Source organism: Pongo pygmaeus, chromosome 12 (assembly GCF_028885625.2).
Source record: "Pongo pygmaeus isolate AG05252 chromosome 12, NHGRI_mPonPyg2-v2.0_pri, whole genome shotgun sequence".
NCBI lineage: Eukaryota > Metazoa > Chordata > Mammalia > Primates > Hominidae > Pongo > Pongo pygmaeus.
The window spans coordinates 104,992,766-105,007,007 of record NC_072385.2 but is presented as its reverse complement, the minus strand read 5'-3'; the positions used below and the strand labels follow the sequence as shown (position 1 = coordinate 105,007,007).

General features: G+C 40.5%; 1 protein-coding gene across 2 annotated transcripts in view; it reads left to right on the top strand.

The window, feature by feature from the left end:
- Positions 1 to 10,533, top strand: part of WDR43 (WD repeat domain 43) — a 75,274-nt gene extending 64,741 nt beyond the window's left edge. For both annotated transcript variants that reach the window (XM_054474130.2, XM_054474129.2), the window contains 5 exons: positions 355 to 418; positions 3,793 to 3,906; positions 4,642 to 4,711; positions 8,775 to 8,824; positions 8,925 to 10,533. In XM_054474130.2, coding sequence (XP_054330105.1) covers positions 355 to 418; positions 3,793 to 3,906; positions 4,642 to 4,711; positions 8,775 to 8,824; positions 8,925 to 9,107 — 481 coding nt within the window. In that variant the 3' untranslated portion in view covers positions 9,108 to 10,533. The remainder of the gene's footprint in view (positions 1 to 354; positions 419 to 3,792; positions 3,907 to 4,641; positions 4,712 to 8,774; positions 8,825 to 8,924) is intronic.
- The last annotated feature ends 3,709 nt before the right edge of the window (positions 10,534 to 14,242 follow it).

Here is a 14,242-nt window from a genome sequence, read left to right as displayed (position 1 = left end):
TTAACCTAAAATGCAAAACCAGTCGAACTCAATTTGGATGAAGATTACTGCCCTCCTATCAGTTAATTATGAAGTAAAGCATGGGTTTTATTCTTGAACTGTTTTAGAGGGAGGGGTTTTTGTCCTGTTTTCTTATGTGGCCCCCAATCCCTGCCCGAGGTCTATGACACAGATCTCAGGTAATCTGAAAGAAAAAACGGAAAGTGATATATACACAGTGATATATGTATTACAGTCATTTTCACAGAGCAACATTTATAGATCTTCACTTGTCTGTCTGGGGTTTTGTAATAGTTCAGTTGAATTTACTTTTGAATTTGTGAACATTAGTTTACTTGCATTTTTTTTTTCCAGTGCTGTGCTAATGGTTCAGTGGCTAAAATGTGTGTTAACAGTTCATGCATCATACCTGTCCACGGTGAGTCTTTTCAGCTTCTGTTGCTGAGTATGAATAGTTTGGCTTTGATAAGGATTGTAAACTTTGACAAGTATGGCTGAACAAAACCATCCTTTCCCCATCTATCCTTCAGCCGTTAGATGCTTCCTTTAGAGATTTTGTTTTACCCCAGGTGCAATGACATGAGCCCTTTCATGATGTCACTGCTGTGACTTTTTATAAATTGGTCTTCCCCCCGCCCCACGGATGTAAAAATTAACATATATTCTATAGAGATCTTTACAAATACAGAAAGGAGAAAAGTTATATAATGACATACTAGGATTTAGATGTTACACACACACACACACACACACACACACACACAGCAGGTTTTAAATGTTTTTATACATGGTAATGCGTCTGTCCTGCCTTGCCCCAGGAGGATAAAATGTAGTTAATGATAACAGTAACATAAATATTTACTACCTGACAATTTGCTGGTGCTGCTGTCAGCTCTTGATTACCTATGCAAATAAAAGAGGGAAAGCAACACCAGAAAAAAAAAATTGTGTTCATAATATGAGTTGGGTTCTTTGCCACATCATTACATCCATTATATTTTAAGCTGGAAATAAAAGTATTCAATTTTTTTTCTTTATCTAGTGCTTTACATTAAGTTTTAAGTTTTTAATGGACAGTTGAAAGAAATCCTGAATTGTTCTTTAAAATGTAGCTCTTCTTAACACAGTCTCACCCAACTCCTGCCTTGTCACAGTACCTTGTTCTCTGTCACTGACTCCTTTGCCTTCAGTGGCTTGAATTAGGGAAAACTTGGTTAATCTGCTTTGAGGTCAGCAGTTTGTTCTTTGTGTGTTTGGGGAGAACTCGCTAAGATGCTGGAATGGGGTTGAGACAAACAATAATAAGGATGGATCCTGGGTGTCCCACCCAGCCTGCAGGAGGCTTGGGAGGTAGCCTGGGAGCACTGGTGAGAGGGGTTTTGGGAGGTGACCTGGGAGCACTGGTGAGAGGGGTTTTGGGAGGTGACCTGGGAGCACTGGTGAGAGGGGTTTTGGGAGGTCACTTGGGAACACTGGTGAGAGGGGTTTTGGGAGGTGGCCTGGCAGCACTGGTGAGAGGGGTTTTGGGAGGTGGCCTGGGAGCACTGGTGAGAGGGTGGCCGAGGGGCATTGCAGTTGCATGAATGATCCCAGCAGACATCGGATCTTAGGAATCTGGATGGCAAATGGGGCAACACTAATGTGGCCTCAGTTACTTGCTTAGAAGTGAGGAGAGACCCAGGAGACCTTGTAGTGAAATCTTTTCTGGAATCAACTCCTGAGGTATAACCAAAGTAGTTGTGGTGTAACATTCAAGGTCATGGCAGAACAGACCAAAGGATGGTATAGGGAGGGCCCCTCAGCCCGTAGCAGTTATCAAGGAAACCATGGTTTTCTTCGGTCTTTTCCTTCATTTCTTCCTTCGTTTGCAGATATTTTTAAGTGCCTTCTCTAAGCCAAGGGCTATGCCAGGCATGGGGATTCAGCAATGTACAAAACACTCTGGTCCCCATCTTCTTGGAGCTCATAGTCTGAACAGGGACACAAAAGGGAGGTGATAAATTGGAATGCAGTGACCTTAAACCTTGCTTTACTAATTTTTGTGTCTGTCTGCTGTTTAAAGTTAACATTTGAATGAAACACTTTTTTACTAAAGTATTAGAAATAGGAGTGCAGGTAAAGGCTAATCAGAGGTAAAGAGTGGAGTCCTGGCCGGGCACGGTGGCTCACACCTGTAATCCCAGCACTTTGGGAGGCCGAGGCGGGCGGATTATGAGGTCAGGAGATGGAGACCATCCTGGCTAACACGGTGAAACCCCGTCTCTACTAAAAATACAAAAAATTAGCTGAGCGTGGTGGCAGGTGCCTGTAGTCCCAGCTACTCAGGAGGCTGAGGCAGGAGAATGGCATGAACCCGGGGGGTGGAGCTTGCAGTGAGCAGAGTTTGTGGCACTGCATTTCAGCCTGGGCGACAGAGCGAGACTCTGTCTCAAAAAAAAAAAAAAAAAGAATGGAGTCCCTTTTTCTGTAGTGCTACAGGGACAGATAAAAGAATATCAGAATATCCTGGGGGTAGGGGGTGAGGTGGGGAAGCCAGCGTTGTTCTTTTTTTTTTTCTTGAGATGGAGTTTCGCTCTTGTTGCCCAGGCTGGAGTGCAATGGCACAATCTTGGCTCACCGCAACCCCACCTCCTGGGTTCAAATGATTCTCCTTCCTCAGCCTCCCGAGTAGCTGGGATTACAGGCATGTGCCACCATGCCTGCCTGATTTTTGTATTTTTAGTAGAGATGGGGTTTCTCCATGTTGGTCAGGCTGGTCTCGAACCCCCGACCTCAGGTGATCTGCCCGCCTCAGCCTCCCAGAGTGCTGGGATTACAGGCATGAGCCACCGCGCCCTGCTGCCAGCGTTGTTCGTAGAGCCCAGAGATGGGAGGAAAGTTAACCAGAGGCAGGTATTTGAAGGCACTGGGACAGGAAGAGGTTTGTTCTGGATTTCCAAATGGCTTCCTTTAAAAAGAGGCATTTAAATTTTTCCAGTTGCTTTTCATAGTTGATCTAGGATAGAAAAATTATGGCCATCATGGTTTCCTTTCATAATGTTAAAAATGATCATCTCTGTGAAAGCAGAGAGAGCAAGGAGACTTTAAGATTTTATGAGAAAGGCAAATTACCATTGTTTTATTCCTCAATGAACCTGGAGGAGCCAGACCTTTATCAGTCGTGTTTTGTTCCAATTGTAACAGCTATATTCTCAATACCAAAAGACTCCGATGAGAGCAACATGGGAGCAAAAAAAGAGAATGTCCTACTTTTATTTTTTAAATATGCTTCAGAGGACTCATTAATAGGAAGTATATTTAAAATGCAAAAGGTCAACTTTGTACTTTGTTCTTCTGGTCTCCGGGAGCCGGGAAAAGGCTTCTCTACCTCTTTAGGGCCTTACAGTAAGGGTAGATAATATGCTAGCATCAGAGGATAAGATTCAGAGGAAAGCCTCTTTAGCCTGGAGATATGTGGTAGAGGCATTTTAATTTCCTGTCTACTTTATATTGGATATTGGCCTTATCTGAAATAATTTGATCAATACAGAAAAGTGCCACCTTGCAGTTTCACTCTCTTGCCCTTATATCATTTTTTTTATAAGACTATTATTTTTTCCTCTTAGGACATTGAGGGTCTTCTGTGAAAATTCGTGATGTTAGGCTGTGTTGCAAGTAGCCACTGCCACTGGAAGTACTTGTAAGCAGATGTGTGTGGTGCAGTGGCTAAATACTGAGGCATAGCTGAGCATGATTTGCATGTTTGTCATCTCTAATATGTTAATAGTGCCAAATGATCATTTTTTTCTCTAGTTGCCTGACCTGGTACCCCAGCTGGGGACCCTCTACCAGTTAATGGAAAGCAGAGTCAAAACTTTTCAGAAACTTTCACACCTTCATGGAAAGCTTATTCTTCTAATTACACAAGTGAGTAAATCATATTGTTCTGGGCTAAAACTTTTGGATATGGTAGGAATGGAGAGAGGAATAAGGATCATTTTGAGACAGGGTCTTGCTCTGTCGCTCAGGCTGCACTGTGGTAGCGTGGTCATAGCTCACTGCAGCCTCGCTCAAGTGCCTGCCAAGGAGCTGGGACTACATGGATGCACCACCATGCCTGGCTAATTTTTAAATTTTCGTAGAGATGGCGTTGCCCAGGCTGGTTTTGAACTCCTAGGCCCAAGGGCTCCTACCATCTTGACCTCCCAAAGTGCTGCAATTACAGGCGTGACCCACCATGCCTGGCTGAGAGCTGCCTATTTCAGTAAGAAATTGGTAAATCAGGATCTAGTCTTTAACTTGGAAAGCTTATCAATTTGACAGTAAGAAAGTTTAGTTGTGCCTATTTCAACTTTTACTCAAATCTTTTTCTCACCATTGTGTTTCAATTGTTATACAGTTAGTAAGTTATAGGATATTTATACAGTTAAAATTTTGGCACAGAAAGATATTCTAATCACCTGAGTTTTTCAGCTTTACAGAGTAATTCTTTCCCTCTTGTATTTGAAGGATGTTTTTGCTCTATATTGTATGAAGGTCCTCCATTATGGTGGTGGAGGGTGAGTTAGCAGCAAGCAGTGGGGAAGGTTGGGTATGCTGGTGGTTGTGATACTTGGGATATGTTTACACTCTATTTCAGAACAGTACTTCATCTTCTTCCAGGTAACAGCATCAGAGAAAACAAAGGGAGCAACTTCCCCTGGACAGAAGGCAAAGTTGGTGTATGAAGAAGGTAAAGACTGGGGGAATGGGATGGAGTCTAGAATTATAACATTCAGTTTTCAGTGACTGAGTTCTGTTATCTTTTTGAAAATGTCAATGTAAGATCTTCCTTTGGCAAGCCTCCTCTAATTAAAATAGGCAACTCCGTGGCAAAAATACATGATTCATCAGATAAGAAAAGGCACAAGTATAATACAGTGACAAAAAAGGGCATTAGTTATGGAAGATTTTTTTTCTTTTCTCTTTTTTTAAAGACAGTCTCAGTCTGTCGCCTAGGTTGTAGTGCAGTGCCGTGATCACAGTTTGCTGCAGCCTCCACCTCCTGGGCTCAATGCAATCTTCCTGTCTCAGCCTCCTGAGTAGCTGGGACTACAGGCGTGCACCACCATGCCTGGCCAACTTTGGTATTTTTTTGTAAAGACAGAGTTTCACTTTGTTGCCCAGGATGGTCTCAAACTCCTGGGCTCAAGTGATCCCAATGTGCTTGGATTACAGGTATGAGCCACCATGCCCAGCCAGGTATGGGAAAGATTTAAATAGAAGAACATTATATGAACAAACTTAGTGTAAATACATTTAAAAATCTAGGTGGTATAGTTAATTTTTAAGGAAACATTAATGACCAAAATTAACTTTAAAAGAAATAAAAAGTTTGAAAAAGCCAGTAGCTCTAAAATTGACTTTATAAAACTTGTCACAAGATATGCCTAGATATTTTGAAGGTTATTTGATCAGGCCTTCAAGGAACAAATCTTTTCTTTTTTTTTTTTTTTTTTTTTTTGCACAGACTCTCTCTCTTGCTCAGGCTGGAGTGCAGTGGCTCAAGGTCGATCATAGCTCACTGCAGCCTCAAACTCTTACACTCAAGCGATCCTCCTGCTTCAGCCTCTAGAGTAGCTGGGACTGTTGAGCCACCATGCCTGGCTAATTTTTTTTTTTTTTTTAAAGGTAAAGATGAGGTCTCTTTGTTGCCCAAGCTGATCTTGTACACCGTGGCCTCAAAAACGGTCTTCTCGCATAAGCTTCCCAAAGTGCTGGGAATAGAAGCATGACCCACAACCTGGGCTGTCCTTTTTGTCATGTACTAGCAATTTAGTCATTTTATGAGCCAAGTATAATGTTGATAACAAAACCTGGAAATGTCAAAAAGGGAACATTTTAGATCATCCTCAAATATCCTGAGTAGCAAATTGATTATAGAAGTGTAGGGTTACAGAGTTAATGTGCAATAATAGACAGCTAGACCAATAGATTGGCCTAGCTACCCCTGAAAAACCTGTAGTTCTGTGGACTCTTGGTGTGTTTATTGATGGTATGTATTGTATCATTGTGGAGAAGATAGCCTGCTCAGTAAGTTGTTAGAAACACTGATAATTTATATGGAACAAAAAGTTTTACCATTATCACATCACACATCACATTCCATATTGTGAGAAATGGATAAATTTGAAAGAGTGAAAATGGTCAGGTGTTGGCCATGATTTGGGAAATGGGAACTCATGCTGTGGTGGGAGTATGTGTGCATTCTTTTTAGAGAGCAACTTTGTAATCTCAAAGTTGATAATTTGCATATCCTTCCATTCATCAAGAGCAGTCCCAAAGTGATCCCAAAGTGCTTGTGTGTATCCCAATGACCAATACTTCTCCAAGTATGAACAGAGGACCTGTGGGGATGCCCAGAACTCTTTGAGTGGCTCATGATGTCCTCCACTTTTCAGTCAGTCATCTGTGGGAGGCTAGATTTTCTTCATATAGTTCAAATAAAACAACATATCCAAAAAATAAAATGGAGAAGCAAATAGGAGAAGTTTATAAAAGTGCCACCCTACTTAGTAGAATTTGTTGTTGTTTTGGAAATTCCATTTTTCAATTTTAGTGTATGTGCTGCCTAAGAGAGCACAGAAATACCATTTTTCATTAAAACATGATTTGTGTTAACATGTAATGGATGGGCATTTGTAAACAGATTAAATATTCTTAAATTTAAAAATTGAATTTGAATGTGATAAATATAGGTAGACTTTTCCCACATAAACAAAAACTTTTTGGAGCCCTCAGTTTTTTAAGAATGTGGAAAGCATTTTAAGGCTAAAAGGCTTGACAACATAGCTTTAAAACATATATGTAAAGAGATTATATAAGTATGTTCATTGCAGCCTTTGTAATTAAGAAAAAGACTTGTAAACAACATAATTCTTCATTAGTGGGAGCATGTTTAAAATGATTTATTCCTTTAGCATAACACTACATTAGTGAGAGTGCCTGGAGTCGAGGTCGAGTTAACATGCATAAGTTTGATTACAAAACCAAGTCAAAAAATGATACCTTCTGTATAGCATCGTGTAATTGTATTAGTAAGCAAAATAAGGGTGGCTTGAACATAAGCTCCTCCATACTGCAACATTCGATTTGGTACCTGAGGTGGCTACTAAACGACTAACGGGTGGTTAGTGTAGACAGCGAAGCTGGACAAAGGGATGATTTACCTCTCCGGCCAGGCGGAGCCAGATAGCACGGCACTTCATCACGCTGCACATAACAGGGCGCAATTTGAAACTTAGGGATCCTTGATTTGTTACATTTTCCATTTAATATTTTTGGACTGCAGTTGCCAGGGGAAACTGAAATTGGGGAAAAGGAACGCATATTGGGGGAACTGCTGCATATGTCTTTCGTGAATATGTACATGTGTAGTTCATGGGTAGTATGATGTATATGTTATAACAGCATACGGGGCAATGAGAGGCTCACAATAGTGGTTTCTTTTGGGGAATGGGCTTAGGGAGATGGGCATGTAAGGGAACTTCATCTGGAGATAATGATTTATTTTCTTAAAAAGTAGATAGAAGAAGAATGTTAGACTGTCTTAAAAAAATAGGAATTCCATTCTATATTATTGGATAACATTAGCACACCTAACAAAATCAATTCCTTAGTTTTATCCAATGCCCAGTTTATCTTCATCTTTCTCCAGTTATCCATAAAATATCTTTTAAAGCTGTTTTTCCCAAACTAGACTCGAGTTTTGCATCATGGGGTTGAATCTGGCTACTGTGTTTCTGAAGTCTCTTTTTAGTCTTTAAGAACTCCCTTTTTCATGACATGGACTTGGTGAAGAGACTGGGAAGTGTATTTCACAGAATGCCCCACCTTATGGTTGTGGATTTGCTTCCTTTTGGTTTCTTTTAATTTGCTCCTCTAAGCTACAGTTCCTTTAAACTGGATGTGAGGTCTAAAGGTTTGATTGGATTTTATTTTTGGAGGGGTTGCATCCATGCTGATCGTTCATATTGCATCACACCAAGAACCACATTGTGCGTGTTCACAGTTTTTTCCTCTCCGTTGTGAGATATGTCTTCCTTAGTGCTTAGAGAATAATCTAGCAGTGTTAATTTTTGTTTTAATGTTTGCGTGTTTTCCCCCCAGTCATACATCTAACATATCAGTTGCTAATATTTCATTATTAGTACTTTATGGGTTAAAAAATAATGCTAATTCTTCCATTTCATTTATAAGCCAGCTTTTCTGTGTTGAATTTTTCCTCATCCACTGGGGCTATTTGGTGGCCCTGATATGGCTTAGTATTTTAAGATGAGATTTTTGTAAGGGTTTGGCTAGTTGGTTTGGACTGGTGAGATCTTGAAGGAATAATATAATGAACATACTTTTATACATGTAGGAAAAAATTAGCCAGGTGTGGTGGCTCATGCCTGTAATCCCAGCACTTTGGGAGGCAGACGTGAGCGGATCCTTTGAGTCCAGGAGTTCGAGATCAGCTTGGGCAACATGGCGAAACCCCGTCTCTACAAAAATTAGCTGGGTGTGGTGGCTACTCAGGAGGCTGAGGCAGGAGCCTGAGGCTTGAACCCAGGAGGCAGAGGCTGCAGTGAGCCAAGATTGCTCCACTGCACTGCAGCCTGCAAAAAAAAAATAATGTTATTTCTCAGTTGGATGATTGCTAAATATAAATAATATTTCTAAAAGTAAATTCAGGAATCTGGTTCTGTTTAATTTCCAGGCTATACCCTCTGTTTTGTTCTAAAATTAAGGCTGGGTTCTTTCTCCCCTTACAGAATCTTCTGAAGAGGAGTCTGACGATGAAATAGCAGATAAGGATTCTGAAGTGAGTGATTTGTTCCCTGTGTATACATCGGCCTTTATATCCTCATACTGTGTAAGAATGAGGTCTTCATGAATGCTTTCCTTGTTGGTATTTCAACTAGGATAATTGGGATGAAGATGAGGAAGAGAGTGAAAGTGAAAAAGATGAGGACGTTGATGAAGAGGAAGATGAGGATGCCGAAGGAAAAGATGAAGAAAATGGCGAGGACAGAGATACAGCAAGTGAAAAAGAATTAAATGGAGATTCTGACTTAGATCCTGAAAATGAAAGTGAAGAAGAATGAAGACAGCAAAGCAAAGCCGGTCAAACTATATAAACTCTGGCTCACCTTGCCCAGTGGTGAGGGCTGCCTCTGTGCCAGGATGCCAAGGACCGCTGCACATTTCCAAATTCACAGCGGTGGATCCCATGCCACTTTGCTGTCCTGAGCACCCCAGACTTGACTGTGTAAATAAGAGTGTTTCATTCAAATGTTAATAAACTTTACACAGTATATAGACACATTTTCTGCAATGTACTGACATCAGTGTCCAATATATGGTATATTTTTATAATATAATATCCTAGTATGATTGGTTATATCAAGAATTGACAAGTGCAGATAGAGACCTTTCCCATAGGAGTTGAAGAACTGGACTGTTGTAAAGAAGTCAGCTCTTATCTCAGGTTGGTATCTTTCATCAAATCCAGATGCAAAGCAGCACTAGTGAAAATTTTTTTAATTTAGTACATTTAATTTGGTACGTTTTCATAAAATATGAAGGGATAAGTACAAACTGGAGTAAAAATGATGGTAATTAAAAAAAATCATCAGTATCCCTAGCTTGTCTATTAACTGTGATAATCTGACTTGAGTCAGATTGAATATTTGGAGTGCTTCCCCAGGATAACCACTTATTTTTTAAGCTGTCATGTGAAGTATTTTTTTAAAACAAAACAAAAATTATGATCATTAAAAAACTAGATTTAACCATATTAAGGATTTTTCTTGACTGCAAATTACTTGTAAAGAATCATCAGTATATAGATTAGAAGTGCTCGTTACCTGCAACTTTTAAAAAAAATTCAGTTATAGCTGCTTTTGAAGAGGTTTCCATTTTTATTTAAATTACTAATGGATCAAAGAACAATTGTTTATTTTTTCTCTTTGGTTTTAGATATTAATGATAACCTTGTTGGAATTTTTTTCCGAAGAAAATATTTTTATAATTGAATAATTTAATGTTTTTCTTTTCATTACCTACTCTTGGCAGTGTTAGGGTATCTGTTTACCTTTAAAATGATAAATCTCACTCAAGATTTTTTATGTATGTATAAATATTTTGGTGTGCTACAAAAGCCTTTGCAAATTATCAGTAGTTTTTTTTTTTTTTTTTTTTTTTTAAAGAATGAGCCAATATTGGCTTAGTGCTCACTAGGGGACATGCAGATGGAAGCTCACCTCTAAGAAAGGGCTGGGCAGATGGATTTATTTTTTCCCACCTGTGAATATGTAAAACAAAACCATTATCTTTGAGGGACTTTTTAATACCAATGACAGAACAGAGATTTGTGTGCTCAACTTAAGAGCCAGAGCCATATAAGCATCTTGGGAAAGCGAGTTTGAACCAGCTGCTGGTGTAATGTACAGTTATATTTGTCTATAAATTGAGCTGTTTATGGCAATTTAATACCATTCTCTTTGTAAAGTGAATAAATATTCATCTTTACCCAGTGCTTGTCTTGTGGTATATGTAGAGGAATACAGCCACATGTTTGGGCTTGTGGTGCGAAGGTTTTTAAAAAGCAATTTTGCTCCCCTGGCATTAAATAGGTAAATGCTTTCAAAGCTTGTGGATAACCTAGAATTTGCAACGAAGTGAAAGAACCAAGACATTTGTGTTAGTCTAGTGTCAGCTATAGCTGGTTGATTCTTCATGCATTCCCACTTGTCTGGGTTGTGACTTCACAACCCAGGGCTGTAGTGACAGTAAAGAAAGAGGCCTGTGCTGATAAATCCAATCCTTTATTGGTAACCAACACTTGGCTTATGAGTCCGATTTCCCTTATACCTGACTCTGCCTAAAGAAGTAAATGATGACAACCATATGGTAATTTCTAATTATTTTTTTGGTTTAGAAAAATCCGGAGTTAAATTAGCATTGTTACAAAAACAATCTTCTATTTTTAGAGTATTTCATTGTCTTTTTCCACTCCTAAACCAGGCAACAAAGTTTGTGTGTTTTCTTTTCTGAGATTAATTTTTCTTCCCAACTTTTTATTTTGAAAAATTTCAGCCCTCCAGTCACTATCAAGTCAGTAATCATATATTGTAATTACTTGTCATATTGCTCTAATAATTCAGAATAGTCACCCTCATGCTGTGTGTGTGTGGATTTTAATATTTAAATGAGTTCACATAAATTAAGTCATGTTGTAGAATGTCCTACATTGTGGATTTGTCCAGTTGTTTCCTTATGATTAGATTTTGGTTTAAATACTTTATGGCAGCAATCCTAAAAAGGTGGTGGTATTTGAGATGAATTTTTAAAAGTGAATTATTTTGGTATAAATGAATATGAGTATGTTTTAATGTGAGTAGATGTCAGGGCCTCAGGTTTGGGGCTTTTGAAGCCATAGTGCAATGGTTAATGCTTCAAGTGAGGCTCAGAAATTGGAACTTCATAATGGACACATCAGGTGCATTGATATATCTGGGGTTGTTATAATTCCATTGGAGGTTAATGCCCAACATGCTACATTCATTGATTCAGCAAGTGCTTCTTGATTGCCTACTCTGTGTCAGGGATTATTTGGTAGCTTGATACATAACCATTGAACAGCAGCAATGGAGGATATCTGCCTTTGAGAAGCTGACATTCTACCGGGGAGATGATGGCCATAAACAATGTATGAGTGAGTAAATGCCAACCTTTTTGGCATCAGGGACTGGTTTGGTGGAAGACAGTTTTTCCACGGACCGGGTAGGGGAGGGGATGGTTTCAGGATGATTCAAGCACATTACATTTATTGTGTACTTTATTTCTATTATTATTATATTGTAATATATAATGAAGTAATTATACAACTCACCATAATGTAGAATCAGGAGCCCTGAGCTTGTTTTCCTGCAACTGCACGGTTCCATCTGGGGGTGATAGGAGACAGCGACAGATCATCAGGCATTAGATTTTCAAAAGGAGTATGCAACCTGGAATCCTCACAGTAGGGCCCTCCTATGAGGATCAAATGCCGCCACTGATCTGACAGGAGGTAGAGCTCTGGTAGTGATGTGAGTGATGGGGAGTGGCTGTAAATACAGATGAAGATTTGCGGCTGACCCTCCACTCACCTGTTGTGCAACCCAACTCCTAACAGACCACGGACCTATGTTAGAAGGTGGCAACCTACAGGTGGAATAGCAGATTAAGGAGGCTGGGAGTTAGGGTTGGGGAGTGCTGGTTGCAGAATTAAATATGTGATCAGGATAGGGCTTATTGAGAGGGAGAGATTTGAATATAGACTGGGAAGAGGTGAGAGAGTCAGCGAAGTGGGTATCTGGGGAAGAGACAAGAGCTCGAGTCTAAGATCTGCATGAGCCTGTTGTATGAAAGACTGAGAGGTGGTCCGTGTGGTGCATAGTGAGAAAAGGAGATTAAAGCAGAAGGTAGCGAGCAGTCAGGTTGTGTAGGGCCTTGAGGCCATTGTAGGGACATGCTGACTAACGAGAGTTTGAGCGGAAGAGTGACATGGTCTGCCTTCTGTGTTAATTCAGTATCACCTTGGCTGTTGGGTTGAGAAAGCACTGAAGGAGTTTCTTGTAAGGCAGAAACCGGTAGGGTGCTTTTAGAGCAATCCAGGGAAGAGGTGATGGTAGCTTGGGCCAGGGTGGTATTGGGGTTGGAAAGAATTGGTTGGCTTCTGATATTTGGAAGTTAGAGCTGATGGGATTTCTTACGAGATGTGCAAGGAAGCCAGAAGGCAGGTATGATTCACAGGTGCTTTTTGCTAGCACCTGGATGCTGCCGTGGGTGGAGTGGGTTTGTGAGGGGAGATCAGGGACTGAGTTCTGGACATGTTGAGTTATAGATACCTATTAGGCATGCAGGTACATACCCACGTAACTTGGGGGAGAGGTTGGGATGGAGATAGTAATTTGGTGTTGGCATGGATGTGACATTAAAGCCGTCCAAGACTGGGTGAGCTTTCCAAGGGCATGGTCTGAATAGAGAAAGAGCCCCCAGGCCTGGCCCTGGGCAGGAGTGGGGACCCCAGGGATCCCAAGAAAGAGTGACAGTGAGGTAGGAGGAAATGATATTTGTTCTATTCTCTTCAAATTTGAATTATCTTTTTTTTTTTTTTGTGGAGACAGGGTCTCGTTCTCACCCAGGCTGGAGTGCAGTGGCATGATCGTGCTTCCCAGGCTGAAGTAATCCTTCCGCATCTCATCCTCTTGAGTAACTGGAACTAGAGGTGCACACCACCATGCCTGGATAATTTTGATATTTATTTTTTAGAGATTGGGTTTTGCCATGTTGCTGGTCCTAAACTCCTAGGCTCAAGTGATCCTCCTGCCTTGGCCTCCCAAAGTGCTGGCTGGGCGTGATGCTTAGGTGCAAGCCACCACGCCTGGCCAGATTTGAATTCTTGCCATCCTTTAGCTGTAGTTTCTTTCAGTTGTAATTGGTAAGATAACTGGTGAACCCACCCAGGCAGCAGTGGCTTTTCCAGTGCTCCTCCTGTGACCATTTGTGATCATGTCTTTGAAGACAACTCAGGCATAAAATTAGATTTTCTTTTAATCAAATGTAGTTAGCTTTTGACTTTTGTGGCACCTCAGCACTATCCTTATGCTGACAAAATTGTGCGGTGGATCACAAAGCAGTGGCAGAATGAGAAGCCGTAGCAGTGTAACAGGATTAGCAGGCGTCATTCAGACTGAGGACGCCCGGTGTGGACAAAGCATGGGGTGGGTAGTGCTTCGTCTTCGCATGGTGCCAGCTGACTCTGTGTGAGGACACTGGGTTGGCTGTACCCATCCATACTATAACTTGTGTTCATATGTGTGTGGGTAATTTTTAATATGAAAATATTTCTGAGAAAAATAAATAGCTGGGCATGGTGGCACACGCCTGTTGTCCCAGAACAATTACAAGTAATTGTGTAGAAAGCAGTGCAAAATGAAGTTTGCTTGGATGTCATATGAAAAATCCAAAGGTTGAAAATTACCACTTTAAAATGGCCTGGCATATCCTAGGTAATAATGGCTCAAAGGGAGAGGAAATGCATCTTTCGGGTGCTAAAGTTAGAAAGGGCTTTTAAAGGGAAATAAAAACGAGGTAATGAAGACATTTTGCCCCAGGCTTGCCCATGGCCCTGTTGTAGTTTAATTTGTTAGAGATTCCTGCCCGACCTAGAGCCGTCCAGAAAGTTCAACAG